At 44.9% G+C, this 25,809-nt stretch overlaps 1 protein-coding gene across 2 annotated transcripts; it reads right to left on the bottom strand.

The window, feature by feature from the left end:
* Positions 1-8,574: 8,574 nt before the first annotated feature.
* On the bottom strand, positions 8,575-24,250 carry SEC11C (SEC11 homolog C, signal peptidase complex subunit). 2 transcript variants are annotated; one of them, XM_060119494.1, is made up of 6 exons: positions 24,067-24,250; positions 16,377-16,486; positions 14,193-14,342; positions 11,688-11,807; positions 9,642-9,699; positions 8,575-8,775 (listed from the first exon to the last, which is right to left on the bottom strand). In XM_060119494.1, the coding sequence occupies exons 1-6, from the start codon at positions 24,151-24,153 to the stop codon at positions 8,722-8,724; spliced, it is 579 nt and encodes a 192-aa protein (XP_059975477.1). In that variant the 5' UTR covers positions 24,154-24,250; the 3' UTR covers positions 8,575-8,721. The 2 variants fall into 2 exon arrangements, with proteins under 2 accessions (XP_059975477.1, XP_059975478.1); XM_060119495.1 differs by lacking the exon at positions 9,642-9,699.
* Positions 24,251-25,809: the final 1,559 nt, after the last annotated feature.

The raw sequence follows: 25,809 nt of genomic DNA, 5'->3' as shown, positions 1-25,809 counted from the left end.
GCTCTCAGATCGCATCAGCAGTCCCAAAGGGCTCTTCATTACGGGTCTTCCCTTCCCCCCAACAAAATATGCCCTTCTACAGTATCACTCTGCTGGAACCCTGATCTTCTCTGTGCAAAAGTTAACTAGACGGCCCTAATTCCACTCACACTGCAGCTGTGGAAAATTACAGGTAAGGGAAGGAGGAGACACAAGTGTGATTTCATATTTGTAGCTGTCTCTGGTTCCAAGATGGTGGAAACCGTTCTTAAGGACCAAATCCAAGGTCAGTGAGACAGAGAATCTCTGATGTCTTCATTGTAAGACTCCACAGATATCTGAGTTCCTATTCTGTTGTATTTATTTTTTTATTTTATTTCTATATTTGATTTTAGCTACTGAAACTTGTCATAGCTAACGGCATTAGCCTTTGTCCAACACTGGGAAATTAAAGGAGTATATTTATTAATGTCCTATCTAGACTTTTTTCTTTTTTTTTTTGGCTGTGTTGGATCTTCGTTGCTGCATGCCCGCTTTCTCTAGTTGCAGAGCAGGGGCTACTCTTTACTGCGGTGCATGGGCTTCTCATTGCCGTGGCTTCTCTTGTTGCAGAGCACAGGCTCTAGGTGCGTGGGCTTCAATAGTTGTAGCTCACGGGCTCTAGAGCGCAGGCTCAGTAGTTGTGGCACACGGGCTTAGTTGCTCCATGGCATGTGGGATCTTCCCAGACCAGGGCTCAAACCCATGTTCCCTGCATTGGCAGGTGGGCTCTTAACCACTGAGCCACCAGGGAAGCCCCTATTTAGACATTTTGACAAGGATATTCATTTTTTCTCAAGAAAGCAAGAGCTTTGGTGTTTACTACAAATCATGTAATAAACCCCTCAGCAAGTGAAAATATATTTAAATTCCATAAAGAGGTCTCACTTTCATATACTTCAGGGACCAGCATTGAATCCTATTGAGTGCTGACCCTTTATTAATTCTCAAGGTCCCACTAAAACCACCAAGGGAACTTTGTATTATACTTGACACTAAAAATAGGACATGATGGAAGGATTTATTTTTTAATTTAAAATAATAGTATTTAGATTCCACATGTAAATGATATCATACAGTATTTGTCTTTCTCTGTCTGACATTTCACTCAGCATAATGCCCTCCAAGTAAAACCATGTTGCTGTAAATGGTGAAATTTCATTCTTTTTTATGGCTGAGTAGTATTCCATTGTCTGTCTGTCTGTCTCTCTCCATATATGTATATACCACATCTTCTTTATCCATTCATCTGTTGATAGACACTTAGGTTGCTTCCATATCTGAACATTGAGGTACATGTATCTTTTCGAATACAACAAACTAGTGAATATAGTAAAAAAAAAAAAAAAAAAAAAAAAAAGAAGCAGACTCATAGATATACAGAGCAAACTAGTGGTTACCAGTGGGGAGAGGGAAGGGGGAGGGGCAATACAGGGGTAAAGGACTAAGAGATACAAACGGTATAAAATGAGCTACAAGGACATAATGTACAACACAGGAAATATAGTAAATATTTTACAATAACTATTAATGGAGATTATAACGTTTAAAAATTGTGAGCACTATATTATACACCTGTAACATATAATATTGTACAGCAACTATACTTCAATAAAAACAAAATGAAGCATGGACTTCCCTAGTGGTCCAGTGGTTCAGACTTTGCCTTCTAATGCAGGGGGTGTGGGTTTGATCCCTGGTCAGGGAGCTAAGATCCCACATGCCTCATGGCCAAAAAACCAAAACATAAAAGAGAAGCAATATTGTAACAAATTCAATAAAGACTTTTAAAATGATCCACATCAAAAAAATCTTAAAAAAAGAAACAAAAGATAATATTTATTATTGTTGTGCTCATGTGAAGTGTTCAGCTATAACAGATTCACATCAAGTATGCATGTCACAGATGTCACCCAACCATGGATGCAAGAAAAGGTTTGTGTCCACCATAGATAAACTGGATGCCTTGAGTTGACGAGCAACAGACAGTAACCTTGGAATTCTTTGCTGCCCACATTTTTCCCATCAGAACTTTTTTTTTCCAATCTGTTTATTTATTTTTGGCTGCGTTGGGTCCCCATTGCTGCGTGTGGACTTCCTCTAGTTACAGTGGGTGGGGGCTACTCTTCGTTGCAGTGCGCGGGCTTCTCATTGCAGTGGCTTCTCTTGTTGTGGCTCACAGCTCAGTAGTTGTGGCGCACAGGCTCAGTAGTTGTGGCTCACGGGCTCTAGAGCACAGGCTCAGTAGTTGTGGCGAACAGGCTTAGTTGCTCCGTGGCATGTGGGATCTTCCCGGACCAGGGATCGAACCCGTGTCCCCTGCTTTGGCAGCTGGATTCCTAACCACTGCGCCACCAGGGAAGTCCCCCACCAGAGCTTTTAATGAGTACAAAATATATTGACTTGAGTTTCATCTCCCTTCATTTTTCTTCATTTGCATACATTAGCCAGAAGCAGGCAGCAGAAAAATTCAAATGTTTGGCCCATTTACAGACAGGATAATCAATTCCTAAATGTGCAACTTACTTGTCTTTTCACAGAATTTTTAAATGGAGATGGAGCCAGTGTTTCTGGGGGACAATAATATAAGGAAATTAGAAGTGTAATATATTGACCCATCATAGTCAAAGAATTCTGAACCAGCTAATCGAAACCTAGTGCACTTTCGCAAATTCCAAGGGACAAAGGCAAACGAGTTTCATGCAGACTTTAAATATGCTTTCAAAACCTACAATTTATTGCTATGCTCTGGCTTTTAATACTTTTTATTAATGTTCCATTTTCTGGTACAGGAACTTCACTCGTCATTCTTAGTATTTCTGCTTTACCTGGAACTGTCAGTAGTCATTTCCTTGTGGTTAGAGATACAAATAGCTTCAGCCTTCTTCAGTGGGTTGCCAGGTCCTGCCTAATCCCTCTGCCGGGGAAACGGCTGAATGAAAAACCACTGGGAAGACAGCAAGAGGCTGAAAACTCAGCAGCTATGAAAGGTAGTGTTTGGGGAAGAAATGAAATCAAAGAAATCCTTTCAGTGGTAGCTTCACGGAGATGTTCGCAGCATGGGGCCCTGCTGAATATTTCCTGTTAAATGACAAATGACACCACCGCATTCTGCTGCCTGTGCTTTGGAAATATTAAGCAGAATATTCGAGCATATTATTTTATTCACATTCACCCAACAAAGGTATTTATTGAGCACCCACTCTCAGCTCGAGACTTTTATGTACCTTGCCTCCTATAATGTCTCCTGGAGCTTTTAAGGAAACAGGCAGGGTAGGAACTGGCACGTGCTGGAGGGAGAGGTGAGCGCAGATGGCGGCCTTAAACGGGCAGTCACAGAGGGCATGGGAGGCGGTGCTATCCTTCCATGTTGCCTGGAGGTCGAGGTTGATTTTCTGTGGATGAGGTCACAGCTCTGTCACCAGGCCCGGAGAGGACACACCTCACCTGGGCTCTAGTCTAGAGCAGCATCATGCCTGCAGCTGTGTCTGAGCCGAATCGATATAGTCTCTTCCTACCCTGAGTAAGGATGCCAGGCCCCCTCATTCCTGGTCCCCTAACCTCTGAAGCCACCTAACCCAGTTGGTCCAAACCCCAAGAACTTCCAAGAAAGGGGCGGAGGGAAGTAGCATCCTAGAGCCTTGCTATTCCAACTGTCAGCATCAGCACCACCTAGGAGTTAGAAATGCAGAATTTCAGACCCTACCCCCGGCCTCCTGAATCAGAATCTGCATTCTAACAAGATGCCCAGGCGATTCCTATGCAGAGTCAAGGTTTGGGAAGCACTGACTTAGGGACACCTATACAGGTAGGGAACAAAGTGCCCACCTCCTGCCCCCCACCCCGGCCCCCAGTTTCTCCATACACTGCCCCAAGTACCCCTCCCAGATGTTGACTGCTGTAGGCAGGGAGGAATTTGGTGAGATTGCTCCAAGGAGGAGGTGGGTGAAGAAGCCTGCTCTGCGGGAAAGGCATTTGCCCTATGGTAAAGGCCAGGTGGGTAAATCAGGTTCCAGACGTTCTGGCAGCTGAGGGGGCTGGGATGCAGGGATCTCCTGCCCTAGAAATATCCTCCACAAGAGGAACTCTTTTTTTTTTTTTTTGGTGGTACGCGAGCCTCTCACTGTTGTGGCCTCTCCCGCTGTGGAGCACAGGCTCCGGACGCGCAGGCCCAGCCGCTCCGCGGCATGTGGGATCTTCCCGGACCGGGGCATGAACCCGTGTCTCCTGCATCGGCAGGCGGATTCTCAACCACTGCGCCACCAGGGAAGCCCAAGAGGAACTCTTGACCTGCTTCATGGACACCCCGTCCCATGCAGCGTAAGGAAGCTGCTCTCAAGCCAGCAAGGCCCGGGCTGCCCATTGGAGTCACCTGGGAGCTTTAAAACTGCAGCATCGGGTCCTACCTGCAAGGACTGTCTTTCAAACGGTGTGGGACAGGACCTGGAAACCTTGATTCTTCCAAGTGCCCATGTGGTTCTAATGGGTGGCCAGGACTGAAAACCACTGAGGAAGGCAAACTTAGAAAAATGAATATAGAAACTCAAGTTAGAGATGCAAAACCCTGGGCCTATTCTAGCTGCTTCCTTCGCACTGCTGGCCTCTTCTTCCTCCTCTTCCTAACTCCCCACTTGGCAAAAGCTGGAAATAGTGACGGAGGGAAGGAGAACGTGGCTCCAAAGTGCAGTGGAGGCTCCAAGAGCTTAGGTCCTGGTGGCAGACATCCTATCACATCTGTCGTGGCCACAGGGCCTGGGTTCAAGTGAGAGGCCTTTCTGATGGGAAAACCCAGCAGGGCCCTGGAGGGGACCTGGTGCGGCTCCAGCGGACCCAGGGCGCCCAGCTTAGAGCGGGGAGGAACTATAGCCGCTGTGTGGCACTCCACTCCCACACCGATGCTCCTGGATCTTTCTATCTTCGGCTGTTTTTCAAGTTTCCTCTTAAACCCCTTAATCTCCCTTTTACATTTTAGCTGTCAGAGTCCCTCTGGGATTCCCATTTTGTAAGTTCGTATCACTTGCCTGAGTGATACCAACTTGTTAGTTTGATTTTTTTATTTAACCAGTTTCAGACGGAAATTTTAAACTAGCTAATCCATCAAAAGCCACTTACCTGCACACGTGGGCGTGCGTGTGGCTGCAGGGTGGGTGGGTGGCAGGCATTTTGCATAAATCCGTTTTCAGCAGGTCGTGGGCATGAGCAGCTGTGCAAGGGCTGCATCAACTCAGACATAATCCCTGCCATGGAACCAAAGCAAAAGTGTGATTCCAAAGACTTGGGGAACTCCCACTCCTCCAAACCTCTGATTTTTCTATCTCAGCTATTCGGGCATCCATAATGACCCCACATGCAAAGCCTTGGGTTTTTTCACAAATTCATGACTAAAATGTAAATACTTTTTTTTTTTAACATCCTTATTGGAGTATAATTGCTTTACAATGGTGTGTTAGTTTCTGCTTTATAACAAAGTGAATCAGTTATACATATACATATGTTCCCATATCTCTTCCCTCTTGCGTCTCCCTCCCTCCCACCCTCCCTATTCCACCCCTCATAGAGGTAGACAATAAGCCCCTATTAGTTACTACTGTTTGCATATTCGTTTAGGAGCTATGTCCTCAAGGCATGAGAACCCAGAGAGGCCACCTGGGGCCCCAGAGCAACTGAGAGAACCAAAGAACATGGAGGAGTGGAGTAGTGAGGGTGTCCAGAGGATTTTCTTTTCTGTTTTGTGGTGTCGCTTGTTTTACATTCTGTAAAAGGCAAAACTATGGAGACAGGACCAAGACCAGTTGTCGCTAGAGGTGGGGGGAGGGAGGGATGAACAGGCAGGTTTTTAGGGCAGTAAAACTATTCTGTATGATACCATGATGGTGAATACGTGTCATGACACATTTGTCAAAACTCATAAGATGTACAACTCCAAGAGTGAGCCCTGTAGAGACAACAGATGTAGAGAACAAACATATGGATACCAAAGGGGGAAAGTAGAGGGCGGGAGGTGGTGGTGGGATGAATTGGGAGATTGGGATTGACATGTATACACTAATATGTATAAAATGGATAACTAATAAGAACCTGCTGTATAAAAAAATAAATAAAATTCAAAAAACCCAAAACAGTGAGCCCTGATGTAAACTATGGAATTTGGGTGATAACTTCGTGTAAGGTAGGTTCATAAATGTAACAAATATACTACCATGCTGGCTTTGATAGTAGGGGCTTAGATCAGAAAATTTCCAGTTTCTGATAGAAACCTAAATCGATCTTAAAATACAGTGTAGCCAACACCATTCAGCTTCTGTGTAAGTATCCTTGTGTATCACTGAGGCCTTTGTGAGCGGAGACATGGGCTGTCTGTCCCTCCACTAGGTGGTGTCTTGAAATCCTTCCACTGTTTTTTATACTTGGTCTTCTCCCTTCTCGGTGGGTATCCTTGCTTGGCCGGTAGCCACCAGACACCTTCACCTTGAGGTTTCTAAGCTGTCGTGAAGTGGAAAAGCAGTTGCTCAACCACGTGAGAAATGTGTGTCCCAGAAGCTCCCAGCAAGAGGTTCTACTCAGTGAATCCACTGCCACGTCGCAGTGCTAGTTTTGTCTGCCCAGATACAGTCCTGGTTCTCGTTCCAGACATGGAGGCTGCAACTGAGACTCCAGATAAAAGAACATCGATTCAGCATTAACTCCCATCATTTCCATTTGATAAAGACCAGTAGCCTCTAAAAGGCCAAAAGAGATCATACTTTCTAACGAGCCACAATCAAATGGCACTGGCTGAACTGTGTCTGGGTTCTTACCTGTCTTTGTAAAGTTTATTTCAGAATGTCAGGCATGTTCAAAGGATTACCGAAAAGCTTAGCCACATTACGGAGCTTTTTAAAGTTTATATTAACCAACTACAGAACCCCAGAAAGATGATAAAATAATAAAGTTTTGACCCAACATTTTGAAATTCCACCTTTAGTTCAGGGAAGAAAAACCTATTTTTCTTAAAAAGAGTTTATTAAAGGGCACCAGAGAATAATGTTTTTAGAAAGAATCCTGTAAATTTTTTTTTCTTTCACTTCACTGATTTCAACAGGATGAGGTCCATTATTGTTGCAACAGCCTATTTTAGCAGAGATTAAGGATTAAAGGGCAGGCTGCCCGCCACGGATCACACCTGCTGATCTTCCCCAAATCACAGCTCAGTCACAAAGTGACTGTACAGGTGAGTGAAGGCACAGGTTATGCCGAAGAGGAAAACACACGTAACCATGGGTGACACGTACCGAGTGCAAACTGCGTACATGGGCAGCATTGGGCTAAGGAATCATCTACTAATTCCTGGGGACACACAGGGAGGGGAGAGCAGTTCTCATCTTCCATTTGAGGTTGAGGGAAGTTATGCTCAAGGCCCATGGGTGGTTAAGTGACCAGGCAGGATTCTAAATTGTTAGATCACAATTGAACAAACCTGAAAGAATGAGGTAGATTTCTAAGTTCGGACTGAAAAGGATGTCAACATCGTATTGTTTGGTGAAGAGAGAACGTTTTGGCAAAACTGAAGAGAGTATCTGAAAATACCACTGGCCTCCTTTTTATTCCCTTAACACTTTGCAGTGTGGTCCGGGCACCAGCAGCACCAGCGTTCCCTGGGAGTGTTTCTATTTTTTTCTTTCTTCTTTGGCCCTTAGTTCCCCAACCAGGGATTGAACCCTTGCCCCACCCTTGCCCCCTGTAGTGGAAGCACAGAGTCTTAACCACTGGACCACCAGGAAAGTCTCCTCCTCTCGTTTCTTTTAACTCTGCTCTATGTCCCCTCCTCAGAGGTCTTCCCTGACCCATGTGAAAAGCACCCTCTATCTGCTTCTTTCCCACAGCAACTGTCCCTCCTGAAATCACACGTCAGTTTATCACCTGTTCCTTCTACTACACCGGAACCTCCATCCAGGGTGGGACTCAGTATCCCCAGCACCTAAGGCAGCAGCTGGGACACAAGGGTCTGAAAGATGGTTTAACGAGGGACAGTTTTATATTCAGGACTGCGTATAGTGCCAAGATAACGAAACTAAACTGTAACGGTGGAGATCCCTGGGAAATGGAGAGGGAGACTGAGGGGGAAAAGGACACAGCCCTTCCACCCTCCTGTGCTCTGTGCAGTTTGTCAAAGGAGTACGCACTGTTATAATTTATCAGACACTTTTCAAATAATTTACCCAACCATCTCAAGATACACCAGACCACAAGAACAAAGCAGATTACACCTTTCCTTCTAAAAATGTTTTAGGTTTTATTCGTTTATCAGACTACACTTCAATAAATAAGAAATCATTTTCTTTTAAGGGCCTGTCTGTTTCCCCTGGAAATGCTATGAGAAGAATTTTATTTTTGAAACTCAGGTGTTACAACTATATCACGTTTGGACTATGCATTATCCCACTAGCAGGCCAGGCCCAGAGATGGCCTGCCTGATTCTTGAAGTGCTTCAAACCCTCAAGCTTGGTTTAGAATGATTACCACGAGAAGCAGAGAGATTGAGCACATTCAAATCAGAGTCCACAAAAGAAAACAATCTTCACTGATGAATCGTTTATTCAAACAAGACAAAAACGTCTCCACATTGTTTCCTTTTATACAGAAAGTGGAACATTTCAAATATATTAGCTTTTCTCTTTTTCAACAGAATTTATTTCTGTCTGGTCCCAGGAATTGCCTTTCATTTTAGGATTCACGTTTTAGTAACACATATGCACCCATTACAGCCAAAAGAGCGTACTGCAAAGAAAACACAGTGGAAAATTACTGTGAGGACTACAGATAAATTTGGTCTATAAATGTATTCAGATAAAGTCTGGTCAATACTGGACTGAGGACAGGATCAAAAGATGACCTCTTCCACATGCTCTGTTCTCCAAATGAGCCATTCAATAACACATAACAGTTAAAACCCCCCAATATATTGATGGACCAAGGATCACACACCCAACAAACACTGCTAATGTACTACTCATTCATGTGTAGGTTTCCTACTGTGCTTCAAGTGATTAAAAAATAATATGGGGGCTTCCCTGGTGGCACAGTGGTTGAGAGTCCGCCTGCCGATGCAGGGGACACGGGTTCGTGCCCCAGTCCGGGAGGATCCCACATGCCGCGGAGCGGCTGGGCCCGTGAGCCATGGCCGCTGAGCCTGCGCGTCCGGAGCCTGTGCTCCGCAACGGGAGAGGCCACAACAGTGAGAGGCCCGCGTACCGCAAAAAAAAAAAAAAAAAAAAAAAAAAAAAGGATACTATTTTTGTTGAAGTTGGGAGATAAGCATTACTGGGCTGATAAGCATTACTGGGCTTATTGTACTACTTTTTTCGTATGTTTAAAGATTTCCATAATAAAAAGCAAAAAATATGTAGGTGCCATTTTAGAACACACTATATAAACATAAAAGGTGGAAGTACTTACTTTCAATAATTAATTTCAATAATTTAAAACAGATAACTTAAATGAGTATATTAATTTGTCATTAACTACAAATACTCTGCAGAAGAATTAGCTAGCAAGACATTCTTAACAGACTGCATCTTTACAGTTGCATGTGTAAAAGCGCCAATATTTTCTTAAAAAATAAAGACGTACACATAAATTCCTACCTTGAATTTTGGATAGTCGTTCATTATTATGGTGACCATACCAACATATGGTAAAAACCTAAATTGTGGGATAAAAGCCAGAAGTGTAAAAAGTGTCTGTAATATAAGGATAGCAATACTTGAAAACACTATAAATCAGCATAGGAAAAAGTCTTCCTTGGGAACAACACTGATTGGGGCCATAAAAACAATATTCACTCCTGTCTCAGAAGGTTTTACTAGTAAAAAGCATCAGCGCTAACAGCCAGGACAACTTTTTAAGAAGGCACATTAGGATCTAGAGATGCTCCTTGTCTTCACTTGCTGCATGTCACCCCAACAGAATGAAAATAATTCGTTGAACCACTAGTACAACAGAAAGGGCGCATCGAGTTCTTCATGTTTCTTGGGAGAGATGTCAGATCCAGATAGCCTATGTATAATATAAACTGCTGTGCGAGAGAGCTCTGAAAGCACATGAATAGTTATTGGATTGGCCAAAAAGTTCGTTCGAGTTTAGATCTTACAGGAAAACCCAAACAAACTTTTCTGGCCAACCCAATAGTTTGTAACTGAAGGAATCCTCATCATTTTCATTGCACAGCACTTTTCAGATATAACAAAGAAGTCGGTTGGGCAGTGAACACAAATGTGAATCCCGTAGTTTATACCCAAACATGATTATGATCCCAGAGAGGATAAGCCAGGATAAACCAGCCAATGATCATGCTGACAAAATGAATGTCAATATGGAATCAGTTTGACCCAAGTCTCAATCATGTCACTGATAGGAAACAAGGTAACACCCCCTTAGTACCCGCCAGTCTGCTTTAAAATCAGTAGCATCAACCTCTCACTTATACACAGCCTCTCACCAGAGTGTCTAGAAATACAGGACTGACCAGCTGCAGGTCTCTGTCATCTCCCTGCAGATATTCAGGTGGGATTATTGCAATAGAGGAGAAATGGTTAAAAGGTGAGCAGAGGGAGGAAAGGGGTCGAAAGAGGCCTTAAACTACGAGCTGATGAATAAAGCTGCACCTTAGAAAATGGTCACTGGTGTTCTCCAGCCTTACACGGCTGGTGGGATTTCAACAAAAGGAGACGTTTCTAGAAAGGGTTAAATATAAAAGGCCACCAAGAGAGGGGGAGAATCTCTTTTTATGGTATTTAATAACGGGACAGACTCTCTGCTGTGTCAATCAGAAGCAGAACTCATGGCTGGAACAGTTATGCAAAGATGGGTATTAAAAATTTTATCACAGAACTTTTCTTAGTAGTAAAAACCAGGAGATAATCTAAATGTTGACCAAAAGAGGACTAGTGAAATCTGTTATGATTCTCAGAGGAACACCATGCAGTCGTTTAAAAAGATATAGGTGTAGGGCTTCCCTGGTGGCGCAGTGGTTGAGAGTCCGCCTGCCAGTGCAGGGGACACGGGTTCGTGCCCCGGTCCGGGAAGATCCCACATGCCACGGAGCGGCTGGGCCCGTGAGCCATGGCCACTGAGCCTGCGCGTCCGGAGCCTGTGCTCCGCAATGGGAGAGGCCACAACAGTGAGAGGCCCACGTACCACAAAAAAAAAAAAAAAGAAAAGAAAAAAGATATAGGTGTAGATTTGACACAGAAAGCTATCTGCAACTTGCTGTTGGGTGAAGAAATAAAACTCTTCTATGTAAAATTATATATTATATATGCATACACACATCTATATAGGTACAAGGAATATCTAGAATATTCATCACAGTGTTACACAGTAGTTATTTCTGAAAGGATTTCTTATAATTGTTATTTAAAATCTATAAATAATCTCTAGGTGAGGATTTATTTCAAAAACAGAATTAAACCCATGATATAGATAGCATACTTGCATTCAGCTTTAGATTTTAGGTGCTTAGGAAGTTCTGAATTTTGTTTAGTCTTTACAGTACAAAGTAAAACTGCTTACAACTCTCCTGACGTATAATCTTTGTAATGAATAATTCTATTAACCTTGGTTTCTTTGTTTCTAAATATTTTTCTGGCTTCTGAATCTTCTGTATAACTTAAAAGTTAATCCTCACTCACCCTCTGGCTCTCCCCACCACATCCTTCTTTTCGAGCCAGTTCTGGCCTTCTTTGTACAAGCCTCTATCGTCAACTTCATTATTATCTCCTTTAGTCAGAAATTTGATGTCTCCATTATCTCTGGAAAGCAAAACAATGTCCTTTCAAAAATTATTTTCAGCACAGCATCGTTAGAAAAGTATTAGCTTGGCCAACACTTTACAGGCAGATATGGGCATTGAGAAAAGCAGTCAAAAGATAACTTGATCTTTCTTGGTCTAAGATGCTTGCTGGCAGACAACCATTCAACTAAAGCGCAAATCTAATGACAATTTTGTAGACTTAAATTCTAAAACACTTAAGTTACCCTGATAACCAAAAAGCATGGTGAAGCACAAGGGCACCAGGAAGGCAATGATTAGCTCCAGCATCTGTTTCCATCCGTTCTTCATCCCCAGGGACCAACTGGTTAACACAGATTATATTCCTCTTCACTCGACAAATGAACTTGGTCCCAGATTACACAGATTTGAGCACAAGGTAATTCAAACACAAATGTGCTCTTAGTTCTCCTCAAGCTTATTTTTCCTTACCAAATGTGGGATGTGTTAATGCCTTATTTCCTTCACCACTGAGCAAAGTGGATTACAATCCAGTTTGCAAACAGGAATTACAAACGGCATAAAACCACTGTGTTAAAGAGACAGGGGGGATTCATTTTAAACATTGTAAACTGGTGCTTACACAGCCTTGATACTAGAAACACAATATTATAGCCTTATAGAGCTATAAAGAGGGTCTTTTTTCAATAATGAGAAAATGCACTAAATAATTTGATAAAATATTAAAAGCCCACAAAGATTTGAAACCACGCCAAAAAGAGCGAGCTGATTCGCAGCCATGGTTATAAAATAAATTAAGGGCTTCCCTGGTGGCGCAGTGGTTGAGAATCCGCCTGCCAATGCAGGGGACACGGGTTCGTGCCCTGGTCCGGGAAGATCCCACATGCCGCGGAGCGGCTGGGCCCGTGAGCCATGGCCGCTGAGCCTGCGCGTCCGGAGCCTGTGCTCCGCAACGGGAGAGGCCACAACAGTGAGAGGCCCGCGTACCGCAAAAAATAAAATAAAATAAATTAATTAATTAATTAAGAGTAGAAAAACCTGGGCCATCTCTCACAATTCATGAAAATTACAGCAAAGCATCATTATTTCCTTAACTTTGAACAATTTCTCATCTTTTTTTAATAATATATTTTATTTAACTCAATATATCAAAAGTAATCCTTCAACATATAATCAATCTAAAATTATTATTGAGATATTCTCTGTCTTTTTTTGGTACTAAGTCTTTGAAATCCTGTGTATATTTCACACTAGTTACATTTCAAGTGCTCAGTAACCATATATTGCTGGTGGCAAACTCTTTGGCTAGTGCAGCTCTACAGGAAATGCACAATTTCCCATCTTTGGACATTGTTTTAAAATCAGGTGAGAGTTCTGTCGCATCATGACTGAGCATATTTCTTCATCAGTAAGTTAATAAGTACTACTAACAAGGTAATGTTAGTGCAGTACCAGTGTATTAACACAAACTGAAACATCATTCTAATGTTTAGAGTAAAATGAAGTGAATATTTTCAGTATCAAACATCTTTGGGGAACACCTGGAATCAGTGAATGGAATGAGAATCTCATACCAGAAATGTACAAACAGACACACATACACAAATACACACACACACACACACACACAGAGGATGAGCAATGCTCCATTATTTAAAAAATACAAATATATATACCTAACTTTAATCCCATACTCATGCAGGTAAAATGCTATACTAAGCTGCATAAAGGTAAATGAATAACCACATATGTAACATTTTCGCTAATCACGTGACTGTACTCTCTCATGGAAACTTAATATGTTTGAGCTAGAAGTCATTGTTTCTGGTTCCCAAGAAGTGTTTTAATAAGTCATCACTGGCATTTAAGGAAAAGGCAAAGCCATTTGTGGTGGGGAGAATTAATGCAGGATATGCAATGATCAAATCATGGGAAGAGATGGGGAAAGGAATTTTTATTCATCCAGGGCTAATATTACTGCTGAGAATGCCAGTTTGTCCAAAGTGACATTGAGAAACAGGTAGCTTTCTGCATTTCAGAAGATAATTCTCTTACGAAAATTATCCTCAATTACCATGAGATATGATTTTCTTTGAGACTCCTTCAAATAACTAATATTCTGCAAGAATACATTCCAGTGTACATTGTGCAGCAATTCAAGTTTTTCAAGTGCTTTAGTAAACATCAGTTCATTTCATTCACATAATCGCCCTGTGAATTACTGTGGGTAAAGTATTATTCCCATCTTACAGACTCAGTTAAGTAGCAGGTTCAAAGTCACCCAATTACTAAATGGCAAAACTAGGAACATAATCCAGTGTTTCTGCTACTTTCTAATCAACCATTCAAACTGTCCACAGTTTTGTCTACAAAACAAAACCAGAGAGAAGTAAAGCCTCTTTACTTTTCATGAACTTTGATTACTCTGTGAACTATTGGAATGTCTCGGCCTTCGACTTTAAAAACAACGATTTCACCAGCTCTAATCGGGTCTTCTCGGAAATTTGTTAGGAACAGAAGGTCGCCCCTGTGAAAGGCTGGCTCCATGCTGCCACTGGAAAGAAACACAAAGTCACATCAGAATTCTGTTCACACCAGGTGAACATTTCAACCCATAAAGAACACAACAAACATACCACTTAGAATATCAACTTTCATCAACAGTCAAGCAGGTCTATGAGCTATAAAACAAACCACAGCAATCTCCTTCTGACTGCTCAAGGTGATAGTGGTGAGAAAGGGAGAGATTTCTTCTTGGATTTGAGCATGAAAAGGGCACTAGTGGGTCCCTCTGCAGTTTGTATTAGGTAGAAAAAGAACTAAGAAAAATGTGGACTCTTTGAAGTAAAAGCCAATGATGGCTAAAATGCTTAGGATAATTTCTTCATCTACTGCTTCATCTTTACTCCTCTGACAAAATTCCTGAAGACACGCAGTGGGAAGAAGTTTCTAGAAAACCATCTCAGTCTGTGATAACAAGGACAGCAGTTTTTTTAAAAAAAACTCCCTGAAGAAGTCTCAGAGGCAGGATGAGTGCACTGCAGTTTGGCAGCAAGAGTCATTATCGTGCCCCGTTAGGAAGGCAGTCCTTTGAAATGTTTCACTAATAACAACTTACACTTGCTTTCCTCAAGGACCAGGGATCCCCCCAAGGTCAGTGTTCCCCAAGGTCACACATCCCTCGTGATGTCAATAGTTTATGCTGACAAACCAAATTGCTTTAGAATTGTAAAGGATGCTTTAAAAAAAAAAGTCCCCATGTACTGCAATTTCACAATAATCTCTGCACGCAAGTGCGTCTGTGTGATTGAAGCAGGACTGGAACACCTCGGACCGAGTTCTGGCTCTGCCGAAAGTGACTGTGAGATGCGGGCGACGTGGCCTTGTTGGACTTCAGCTTCCATGTTTGTTGGGTCCATCTGAATTTGAGGGGTTTCATTTTTTCTTTTTTTCAAAAGCCTTAAAATCCTTCCTTCAAATGAAATCTTACCAGGTAAAGTATAGTCACATAAAGTACATAAAAGTGGAGCTGTCACAACCGAAGCAAGGCTAAGGTGTCTATAGTCTGTGAGCTTGGTCACCTTTTCCCTCCTAACCCATCCACCTGGACCCTTGGGCACCCCTGGAGCACAGTGTAAACACCAGTGAATTAGAGGCCCCCTCAGCTCTGTGTGTGAACTATGCCATCCTCAGGCTCCTAGGTTTATGAAAATGCTGCATCTCTAGAAGCAGGCCCCTTGGCCAGCCACAGAAGGGCTGCCTGGTGAAGCCCGGGCCAGAGCTGTTGCCCCATCACGTGCCAGCGGGGCCCAGAGGAGGGAAAGGGCACTGGCTTGGGAGCCAAGAAGCCTGCGTGCTGGTTCTCCTGCTCTGGCCAGCGGCGACCCTGCCCGCGTCACTGCTACAGCCCGCTGATCCCCCTGTGGAACAACAGGGCTCCACTCCCACTGCAGGGAGACTCAACGACCTAAGACACAGTGCACAGAGCACCTCCAAGCACCTCAGGGCTCACAGACACGCTATTTAATTTCAAGTTGATTGTTACGTTTCTCCCCTTGGACGACTTCATGGCTCTGGGAAGTTAAAGTATCAACTTTTCTGAGATGAATACGCTGTGCTTTGTAAGAGTAAAAGTCTTGAGAGTCTTGAGAAGAGAGGAGTCAGCTACCACAGCGCTGCTCAAGAAACTTGAGAAAACACCAGACACCATGCTGGGCACAGACTCCCTGCCCACGCAGGACAAAGAGAACCAAGTAAGAGCTTTAAATTAGTTATGTTTAAAAATCAGTGTGTACACAAATAATGCATTATTACTATCTTATTAAAATGTCATTTAACATGGGTTAAAACATTAAAAGATGAAAGTAAATCACATTGCACTGGACCACAAACATCAACATGATGAAAGGCCTCAACTGTCTGTTGAAAAAGATTTTTCAACAAAAGCCAAAAAAAAAAAAAAAGAAACCTTCTCAAAACAGATATCAATAAAGAAAACTCTAAAACTTTATCCAATTACAACACGGAGTTTGGGCTGTCCGCGCTGCTCCTGGGTCCTGGGCAGCAGCGGGCCGGCGGCGGGACCCACCTCAGCACCACCACGATGGGACTCTCGCTGCCAGTGAGGACGATCAGGCCCTTCCAGATCATGAGCGCAGAGGACACAATCATGGCAAAGTTTAAGACCTGGTAATAGAGCTGGAATGAAAAAGGCCAAACCGAAAGTAAGAACCGGTGACAGAATATTCACTAACCCAAAGCTGGAGATGTGCTTGTTTAAAAAAAAAAAAAAAAAAAAAAAAGCTGTTATTTTAGGACATGAAACTAGTTCACACAAGCTACAAAGTTAGGTAGAATTTCAACTTCTGACCATGGAATGCCCATGTATCTTCTCTCCTTCCATGAGAGAAAAGGAAAAAAATAAAAAAAACAGAGTAATCTGTGAGACCTGCTTTGTTAAGGCCTCTGTACGACTCTTCTTACCTCTCCAGAATCCCCCAGAACCTTCCACCCTGAGGGGACCCACCACTCAGGTTCTATGGCTTGGCCTCCCGCTCTAGTGCAGAGGGCGTAGGTCTAACCTGAGAGCCCCGACGTGCCCACAGTTCACCTAGAACACTCCTCAGCCCCACGGCCAGCAGGTCCCAAACGAGGGTGCAGAATCCTAGTCTCACAGGACTCTGTCCTACGTGAGGTTATTCTGCAGCGGAAATTACAATTCAAAAGTGAACAGAAACTGTGAACACCTAGATGTTTAGGGTTTTCATAAATGTTTTAAATGATGAGCATCAAATATTTGGTTAAGAACGCGGCAGGAAGGCCACCCGAGTCCGCATCTAGTTCTAAGCCGCCCTCGCGCCACCGGAGACCATGGAGCTAGGGCCCACAGGGCTGCCCGCCCTCACTGTGCTCCAGGACGGCTCCGACTGTGGCACCTGCCTCGGCCCGCCTCCTGCACTTGCTCTGGGTGATCTGAAGAGGGTGGATGGCCCACCCAGCACTCTGGTGTCTCAATTCCTGGGCCTTCCATGACCCTCTCCCTCCACCTGAACCGTCCACTCTCAGCAGCATACCTGGCCCTGCAACGACTCAATCCCCCACCACGGCTCTAGCTCAAGTAGCCCCTCCACCCGGGCACGTGAGCGTGCTCTTCTGGCCTGTGTGTTCACCTACACGGCCGGACTCTGGCCCTCCAGGGGCCTCCACCACCCACTTCCGTCTCTCCACCCTCGGCATGCAGCGTGCAGCCCGCATGAGGCCTGGCAGCCGCCTTACTCCAAGACCTTCTGTCTACCCCTCCAGAGAAGAAGCTTCCAGACCTCTACCCGCGAGGGGAAGCCTCTGAGTAGAGTCGGAGAGGACAGCTTGGGCTCTAACTGCTTCTCGGCTTTCTTGCCCATCTCATTCATTTCAGCCCCACCTCCCCTGCACCCCTCCCGCCCATTCTGGAGACACCTGGAACTGCCAGCCCTTGAGTCCTGGAGGCATCTGCAGCATAAGCAGCGCGGACTTACTCCTCCAGGTCACCCCACTGCTGGTTCCAGCTGTCAGCTGCCACTCTTCTGTTTTCCAGCTTCTAGTATTTGATTGCTCTTGTTTCCCTTTCTGGGCTTCCTATCTTGGAGTCACCGATGACTTCGTAAAATCCCTTTACTATATATAGTTTTAGTGGTGTTTCAGAGCAAGTGAGATTAGATAGGTTAGATCCCATCTTAACTACCGGCCAGTTTTCCAGAATATCCTTTGGAAGTGAGTTAGGAGCTAGGACTCAGATCACATGGCTCTGGACAGTACTGTTTTCCTCAAATATCCAAATATAATTTTAACTGAGACAGAATGCAGGGTTATGGACTCTTTTTGAGGATCGAATACAGTTTAAAATGCAGTTTTAAGCACAGTTTAAATATAGTTTTAAATAGTCTTAAAAATGCACAAGGCCTGGAGAAATGGGGGCTGAAGACACTCAGGAAGGCCAGGAGGCATGTGGCAGCTGGATTTACCCGGTTCTGACTTCTGAAAGTGTAGATCAGCCTTTACAACAGCGGTTCTCGAACTTCAGTGTGCACTAGCATCCCCACGTGGGGCCTGAGAATTTGCATTTCAAACAAGTTCCCAGGTGATCCTGAAGCTGCTGGTCCAGGGACCACAGTTTGAGAACCGCTGTTCTCTACCATTGGTTCTCAAACTTGGCTGCACATCAGAATCACCTGGGGAGGGCCTCCCTGGTGGCGCAAGTGGTTGAGAGTCCGCCTGCCGATGCAGGGGATGCGGGTTCGTGCCCCGGTCTGGGAGGGTCCCATGTGCCGCGGAGCGGCTGGGCCCGTGGGCCATGGCCGCTGGGCCTGCGCGTCCGGAGCCTGCGCGTCCGGAGCCTGTGCTCCGCAGCGGGGGAGGCCACAACAGTGAGAGGCCCGCATACCGCAAAAAAAAAAAAAAAAAAAAAAAAAGAATCACCTGGGGAGCCTTTGGAGCACGGTATACCTGGTCTCCCTCCAAGACTGATGGAACCAATGGAAGGGGAGGGGTGCTGGCATCCCTGTTGCTCCAATGGCTCGCAGGTGGTCCTGACGCACAGGGGCTGGACCACTGTTCTATACCTTCTCCCTCCCCTGGGCTTCAGTCTCTCCCACCTTCAGTCCGCCTTCCACCTCACATCGTCCGTAAGGCTTCTACACTCTCTCTTCACCACCAAACCTCAGGAGCGTCTACCCCAGGTTTCCCCCCTTCCTCACCATCTACAGTCACCCCTCAGCCTACACACCCAGTCACATGCTCACCAAATCCAACGGACAACTGTCAGTCCCCACCTTGCTGACCTTTCGGCAGCTGTCAACACAGATGATCACTTCTACAAACTCTCCGCCCCTGGCTTCCTGGATGGCACACTGTCCACCCTCTGACCACTTTCTTTCTAATCTTCCTGCCAGTTCCTCCTCCTCTAACTGGACCTTCAAATGCCGGCACTGGCACCAGCATGCTAACTGCTCCCAATACTGAGATGTCCAACTGCCTCCCTGACAGTCTCACTCGGGTGTCTGTAAAGGCAGCTCCAACCCAACACGGTCAAAACTGAACTTACCTTCTCCAAAAAGGCTTCAGTGCTCGTGATCTCATCTCAATACATGGCATTCCCAGCCACCCAGCTGTCTGCAGTCACCCCCCACCCATTCGTTCTATCCTCTCTATCTTCTAAATATGTCTGGCATTTGTTCAGTTCCTTCTATTCCCACGGCCACCACGCTCACCTAAGTCACCAGCACAGCCTGTCGGACACTGCGAGAGCCTCCTAACCAGGCTCCTGATGTCCACGCGTGCATCTTCCGACGCGTTCTGCACACTACACTCAGCACTGGTTTTCAAATGCACCTCTGGTCATCGGGTCATCTCTATGCCCTGCATAAGGCTCTTTGATTGCATCCCACACTCCATGCGTGAATATGATCTCTAAGTCCCTGTCTGATATATGGCCTCTCCTCTCCAGTAGTAAAGCTCACTGCACTCCAGCTCCACTGGCGGGCTCTGTCAGTGATTCAGAAAGCACACGCTCCTTCCCACTCCAGGACCTTCACCGGCTACTGTCGGGGCCCAGGAGGCTCTCCTTAGCACACCTAACACTCACTCACCTTTAAGTCCTACTTTAAACATCAGTTCCCAAGGGAAGCCCTCCCTGACCCATTAGACCAGGAGTTAGCAAACTTTTTCTGTAAAGGGCCAGGTAATACATATTTTAGGTTTATGGGCCTTATCATCTCTGTTGAAATGACTCAACTCTACCATCGTAGTGGGAAGGAAGCTACAGACAATACGTAAAAGAATGAACGTGGCCTTATTCCAATAAAACTTTATTTATAAAAACGGGCAGTGGGCTGGAGTTTGCCAACCTCTGCTATAGACCAGCCTGTGTCCTCCTGCTATATATGCTCACTGCATCCTGTATTTCTTTATACCATCCATCACCTTGATAATTATGCATATAATTATTTAATGCATCTTTCACACTAAACTGTAAGCTCCACAAAGGCAAGGATCATTTCAGCCTTGTTCACAGCTATGTCCCCAGTGTTCAACACAGGCCTGGGAAAAAGTAAGTATTCAGTTTGTTGAATAAATAGTGAGAAATACACAGTGGGCACATACAAACTAGTAGTAAGAAAAACACTAAAATCGCAACAACAAAAAAGAAGTACAAGCTTAAAACTCTTAATATTCCAAAGAAGAAACACAAGTGGTGAATAAACACAAAGTGTTTAAACCAAATCCCGCCTCCCCCTTGCCCCTTTTTGGCCTAGTAAAGGTTTTTTGTTTGCTTTTGTGTGTGTCTGTGTGTGTGTGTGTGTGTGTGTTTTAATGCTAATACTCAGAGCGTGGTAAGCATATGTTCAAGTGGTGGGGATGCAAGTTGATATAACCATTCTGAAAGCAATTTAGTGTCAAGCATTAGTATCAAGAGGTTGCTCTTGGCCCAGTAACCCTACTTCTAGGAATTCAGTTTAAACCAGTTTAAACCTAAAGGCAGACAGGGAATTATGGCCCAAAGATACTTATCACAGTCTTATTTTTAAAGGGAAAGGGAAATAAATGAGCAACAACAGAGAAATGACTGAGTAAATAACGGCAAATTGCTGAACTATTTGAAACAATGAATAAAGAACTTTAATGGCAGGACCAAGCACTCAAGATATATTGAGTGAAAAACGTAGGCTGCAGTAGGATCTCCACAAACTGTGAAACAGTTTATAAAGCAAACACAAGGAGCTCCCCCGAGATGCTAAGAGTGGTGGAATTATGAATGATTGGACTGTCTTATTTAAACTACTTTAAACTACTCTCTATTCTTTAAAATTCCTATGATGAGCATAGATTAATTTCAAAATCTGCGAGGGGGTAGAGAAGTATTTAAAGGAAGAGCAGTTTGACAAGATAGAGGCCGTTAAAATAATCATTTTGAAGAGTGTGACAAAACATGAAAACATTCTGATATGATAGGAAGGAAAGAAAAGCAAAGCTCAAAACTGTCTCTTGCTAAAATTACAACTGTGTGGGGCTTCCCTGGTGGCGCAGTGGTTGAGAGTCCGCCTGCCGATGCAGGGGACGCGGGTTCGTGCCCCGGTCTGGGAAGATCCCACATGCCACGGAGCGGCTGGGCCCGTGAGCCATGGCCGCTGAGCCTGCGCGTCCGGAGCCTGTGCTCCACAACGGGAGAGGCCACAACAGTGAGAGGCCCGTGTAAAGCAAAAAAAAAAAAAAATTACAACTGTGTGCAAGTATGTCACTTGAGGTAATCGTGAAGGTTACAAAAGTGGGGACAAAAGGTGCATTAAAATAACTTATTTCGATGTAATAAATGAAAATAGGATAATAAATGTAATTCAAAATTAAAGTTACATACCATTTTTTTTAACTCCTTGGCTTAAGTGTCAATAGCAACTAAATTAAATTCCCAGGAGAGCAAAAAAGGAAACTGGAGTGCTAAACGGACATTGTTCAAGTGTTGGGCTATAATATGTTAAACTGTTGCTTAAAGTAAAATCAGCCTTGCTAGTCCCATCAGCCTGAAGCAGAAGTTGTTCACTGGCATTCACGTTCAAAAACTTCGCCACCTGCTCTGCTTGACCTAAAGGATTTAGTAAAGAACTGTTGTTTCATTATGAACTGCAGCTCTGATTAGGAAAGCCCCAAGGCATGGTTTTCTACAGACTGCCATATTTATACACGTTTTCAAACCATCGGGCTCCACCCTGATAAAAGAAAATTATACAATATTGCCACTTATCTAATAAAGACCATGTACTGAGAATATATTTTCCAGTATGATTTTCTATGCTTGAAAAATTCATTGAGAGGAAATAAAATCAATTCCTCAAAAAAAAAAAAAAAAACTCCTCTGAGCAAGACATTTACTTGCTCAAGAGATAGCCAATTACATAGAAACCTAACAATCAAGCTAACTGCAAAACCACACATCACCCTTCCAGCACCCTATCTTTAAGGGACCTAGTATCTAAGTCTAGGACTGAAATCCTGGAATCCAGAAAATGTAATTTTGATGGAACTACTGACAAACTGATTAGAAATATACACCCCACATTTCACTGGTGCCTTTTCTTATTGTTCATCTTTGCCTACCAACTCTGTATGCTTGGCACTTAATCATCCCAGCAGAGTTTAGAAGCAAGCTCACAGTCTTTGTCAAGCAAAGATGAAATAGCCAATGTCTACGGGTTTTAAACAAACGTTTCAGACCAGATATTGTGCCTGACAGAGCAGCAGAAATGCCAGTGGCTGTTTTTCTTCCTCTCTTCCTCACTGCAGAAACAAAGAGTCCTTGTTTTTGCATGTGGCTCTTTCCTTAATTAACTGTAAGCAAGGGCAGCAGAAAAAGGAGATCCCTCTTCCAAGACTGGTGGAGCGAGCATGCCTGACAAGGTGTCACAGGATGCTATTGTGGAGGGAAAAAGAAAAAAGCAAAAGGACAAAGCTTTAAAAGAAAAAAAAGTACAAGGAGGCGGCAGATTTGAGCTTCTGAATTTTAATTAGAAGACTAGCAAAACACAGACAATGCCACCAGCTACTAACGGGCCCTATCGCTGAGAGTGGGACTATACAGAGCTTTCAAACGGCAAACTGGCTTAGCGATTGACAGATTCATCAGAAGGCGTTCACTGGTAGTCTGCAGTCGGTAATCGGTAACACTTTTAGAGACATTTTTAAAACCTACCCAATTAAGTCTAGATTTTTAAAGTAAAGCTCTACTACCTGGAGGATTTTCTTGTAAACCACATCAACGTTCAGGGCAGTAGCTATTGGTTTTTCCAGCTAGTGATAATCTCTGCCACAACTCATCTTAATCACAGAAATTCTCGGGAGCTCAACTGACATGCACACCTAGAAGCAACCAGGTTCTCAACACAGTTCATGAGATTCAAGTCACCAAATTCCCCCACGCTACTGCACTAGTCTGAAATTCTACTCGGAAAAAAGAAAGAGAGAGGGGGACGGGGGCAGGCTAAGGCGAGGCAAAAAGGAAGTCTTCTTCCGAGGCCCTCTCCCAGAGGGGTGAGAGATCAACTCCAGCCGCCCAAAGACCCCACGCTAGCTGCCCCCGATATTCAAGGTGCTGCCAGACCACGGAACCCAAGAATGAAGTCAGAGAAGACATCAGGAATCCCTTTTGGAACACTGATTCAGTCCACAATGATGGAGCACCACCAGTGAGCTCTCCTGCACGAGGAGTTTTATTTAGTCCCGACGCCTGGCCGGGAAAACACTCCCCGGGATGGGAAGAAACCGCGTCGGGAGGCATTACTGGACAGCTCCCATCGCTAGGAAGTTCTCCCCTTTTGCCTGCTTTTCTACCACTTCCATCCGGGGGCAGCCTCCTTCAGGACGTCAGGCCTCAGAAACCCCACAGAGTAATCTGTTCCCTTTTCCACGGGATGGCCCTTCAAATACGTGCAGAAGGCTGTCACTCGCGGTAGAGTCATCTCTCCCCGCTTTTTCAACCACACGACCTCCAAAGGACGGGGTTCCTATTCTCTTCCCCTTCCAGGCCACGCTCCCCTAATCGCGCTTTTGTCAGTACAAGAAAGTGCCCACACGTGGGTCTGTGCAGATTTGAACCCGGGGCCTCCGAGAGCCCAGGGCGGGAGCCTCGGGTCAACACCGGCCCCAGTCGCGGGGCGCTGTCCTCGCGGGAGCCCCATCCGGGGAGCTCCGACTCCCCGCTGTCTCAGCCGGTCGCGGCTCCCGGACGCGCCCCCCACGCGGGACTCCGTTACCTGGCGCTTGTTCATCTTCCTCAGATCCCCAAAGATGTCCAAGCCGGACGCAGGGAGATGCGACCCCACGGCGCCCGCGCGTACCATGCCGGGCTCTCTGGGGGCCGAAGCGGCCCGCGGGCTCCAGGTGTCACAGACAGCTGCGGAGCACCGGCCAGGCCCCCGCCCAACGGCCTTGCCGGCCACGTGACCTGAGACTCGCTCGGGCGTCTGGGAATCGTAGTCCTGCGAGTCTTGGCCACCAGCGTACCTGGAAGGAACCAGGAAGAAGAAAACTACCACTCCCAGAATTCCGCGGGCCGAGAGCCTCGTCCAGTGAAGACCCAGGGCTCCCAGAGAGGGGGGCGACCGGGCTCGGGAGCCTCGTCTGACCCTTGCGAGGGAACCTCGGGGAGCTGGTGATGCTGCATATGGGTCGGCCAGCTCGGGGAAGTGACTACTCAAGAGCAACCGAGTTCCCCAAGACTCTGGTCAGGCGCCAGGAGGACACCTAAAGCTCCCTCGGTATTCACCTAGCCGTGTATCTAGGCCATTGGATGACTGCGACTAGGGAAGGCGGGGCTTCTGCACTGGGGCAGGCTGTGCGGACTAGGGGAGGAGTCTAAACATGGGCTTGGCGGGTGGGCGGGGCCTGGAAGAGGCGGGAATTTTGAAGCCTCCGAGTTCCGCGCTGTGCAAGAGTAACAGGATTTGAAAGCAAGGAAACAAGAGAATACAATGATGTATCCTCTGATCATAGCTGCGTCGCAACGGATGTTAATTGAATGAAAAAATAGCCAATTAATTTTATGCACGAGGAAACAGAAGCCCAGAAATGTTAAATGACATGGTCAAGGTAAAGTGGCAGAGTCTGGAATAGAACTCAAATTTTTAAATTTCCAAATACTGGAATATGGTAATCCTGATCCTAGATTATATTTAGTTTAGTCACTCACTCATTTATGCATTATTTATTTCATTCATTTATTCACAAATCTTTTTGCAGCATTTACTATGCACCTGGCCCTATTCTAGACACAAGAAACAATGAACATCTAGCAGCGGGAAACATAATAAATAAGTAAATTATACAGTACCTAAGGAGCGGTGGTGCTATGGAAGTAGGAAACGCAGATAAGAGAGAGGAGAAGCTCTGCGGGAAGGGAGCAGGTGGCAATTTAAAATAACCCACAAGTTGACTTACCAGGAAGCCCCTGAAACATACACTTCGGGACACTTCACTTGCAGAGGCCCCTTCTGAAGCCTTGAAGAAAAATGGTCATATGGTTTTGTAAGGGTTTAAAAAGCAAGATATTTGGGACTTCCCTGGTGGTCCAGTGGTTAAGACTCCACGCTCCCAGTGCAGGGGGGCCGGGTTCGATCCCTCGTCTGGGAACTAGGTCCCGCATGCTGCAACTAAAGGTCCTGCACACAGCAACGAAGACCCCATGTGCCACAACTAAGATCCAGTGCAGCCAAATAAATAAATAAATATTTTTTAAATATTAAAAAAGCAAGATATTTGAATTGCTATTGGTTGATTCCCATTTCTTTGCATTCCAACTTCCCCTCCATCACACTTCCCTTCATGCTGGAGGGACAAGGAACATTTTGAGGATCCAGCTAAGGAGAAGTTGAGTTGGAGATACATTTAGTTTGGGTTTAGTAGATATATTTCTGTGGTTCATGGCTATTCCTGCCATCCTTGTGTAGGAATGGCTTCTAGGAATACTACCACCCGCTGTACCAATTCACCTGACATCG

Source organism: Mesoplodon densirostris, chromosome 15 (genome assembly GCF_025265405.1).
Source record: "Mesoplodon densirostris isolate mMesDen1 chromosome 15, mMesDen1 primary haplotype, whole genome shotgun sequence".
NCBI classification, from domain to species: domain Eukaryota; kingdom Metazoa; phylum Chordata; class Mammalia; order Artiodactyla; family Ziphiidae; genus Mesoplodon; species Mesoplodon densirostris.
The sequence above is the reverse complement of the archived record's forward strand: the minus strand, read 5'-3'. Positions and strand labels throughout refer to the sequence as shown.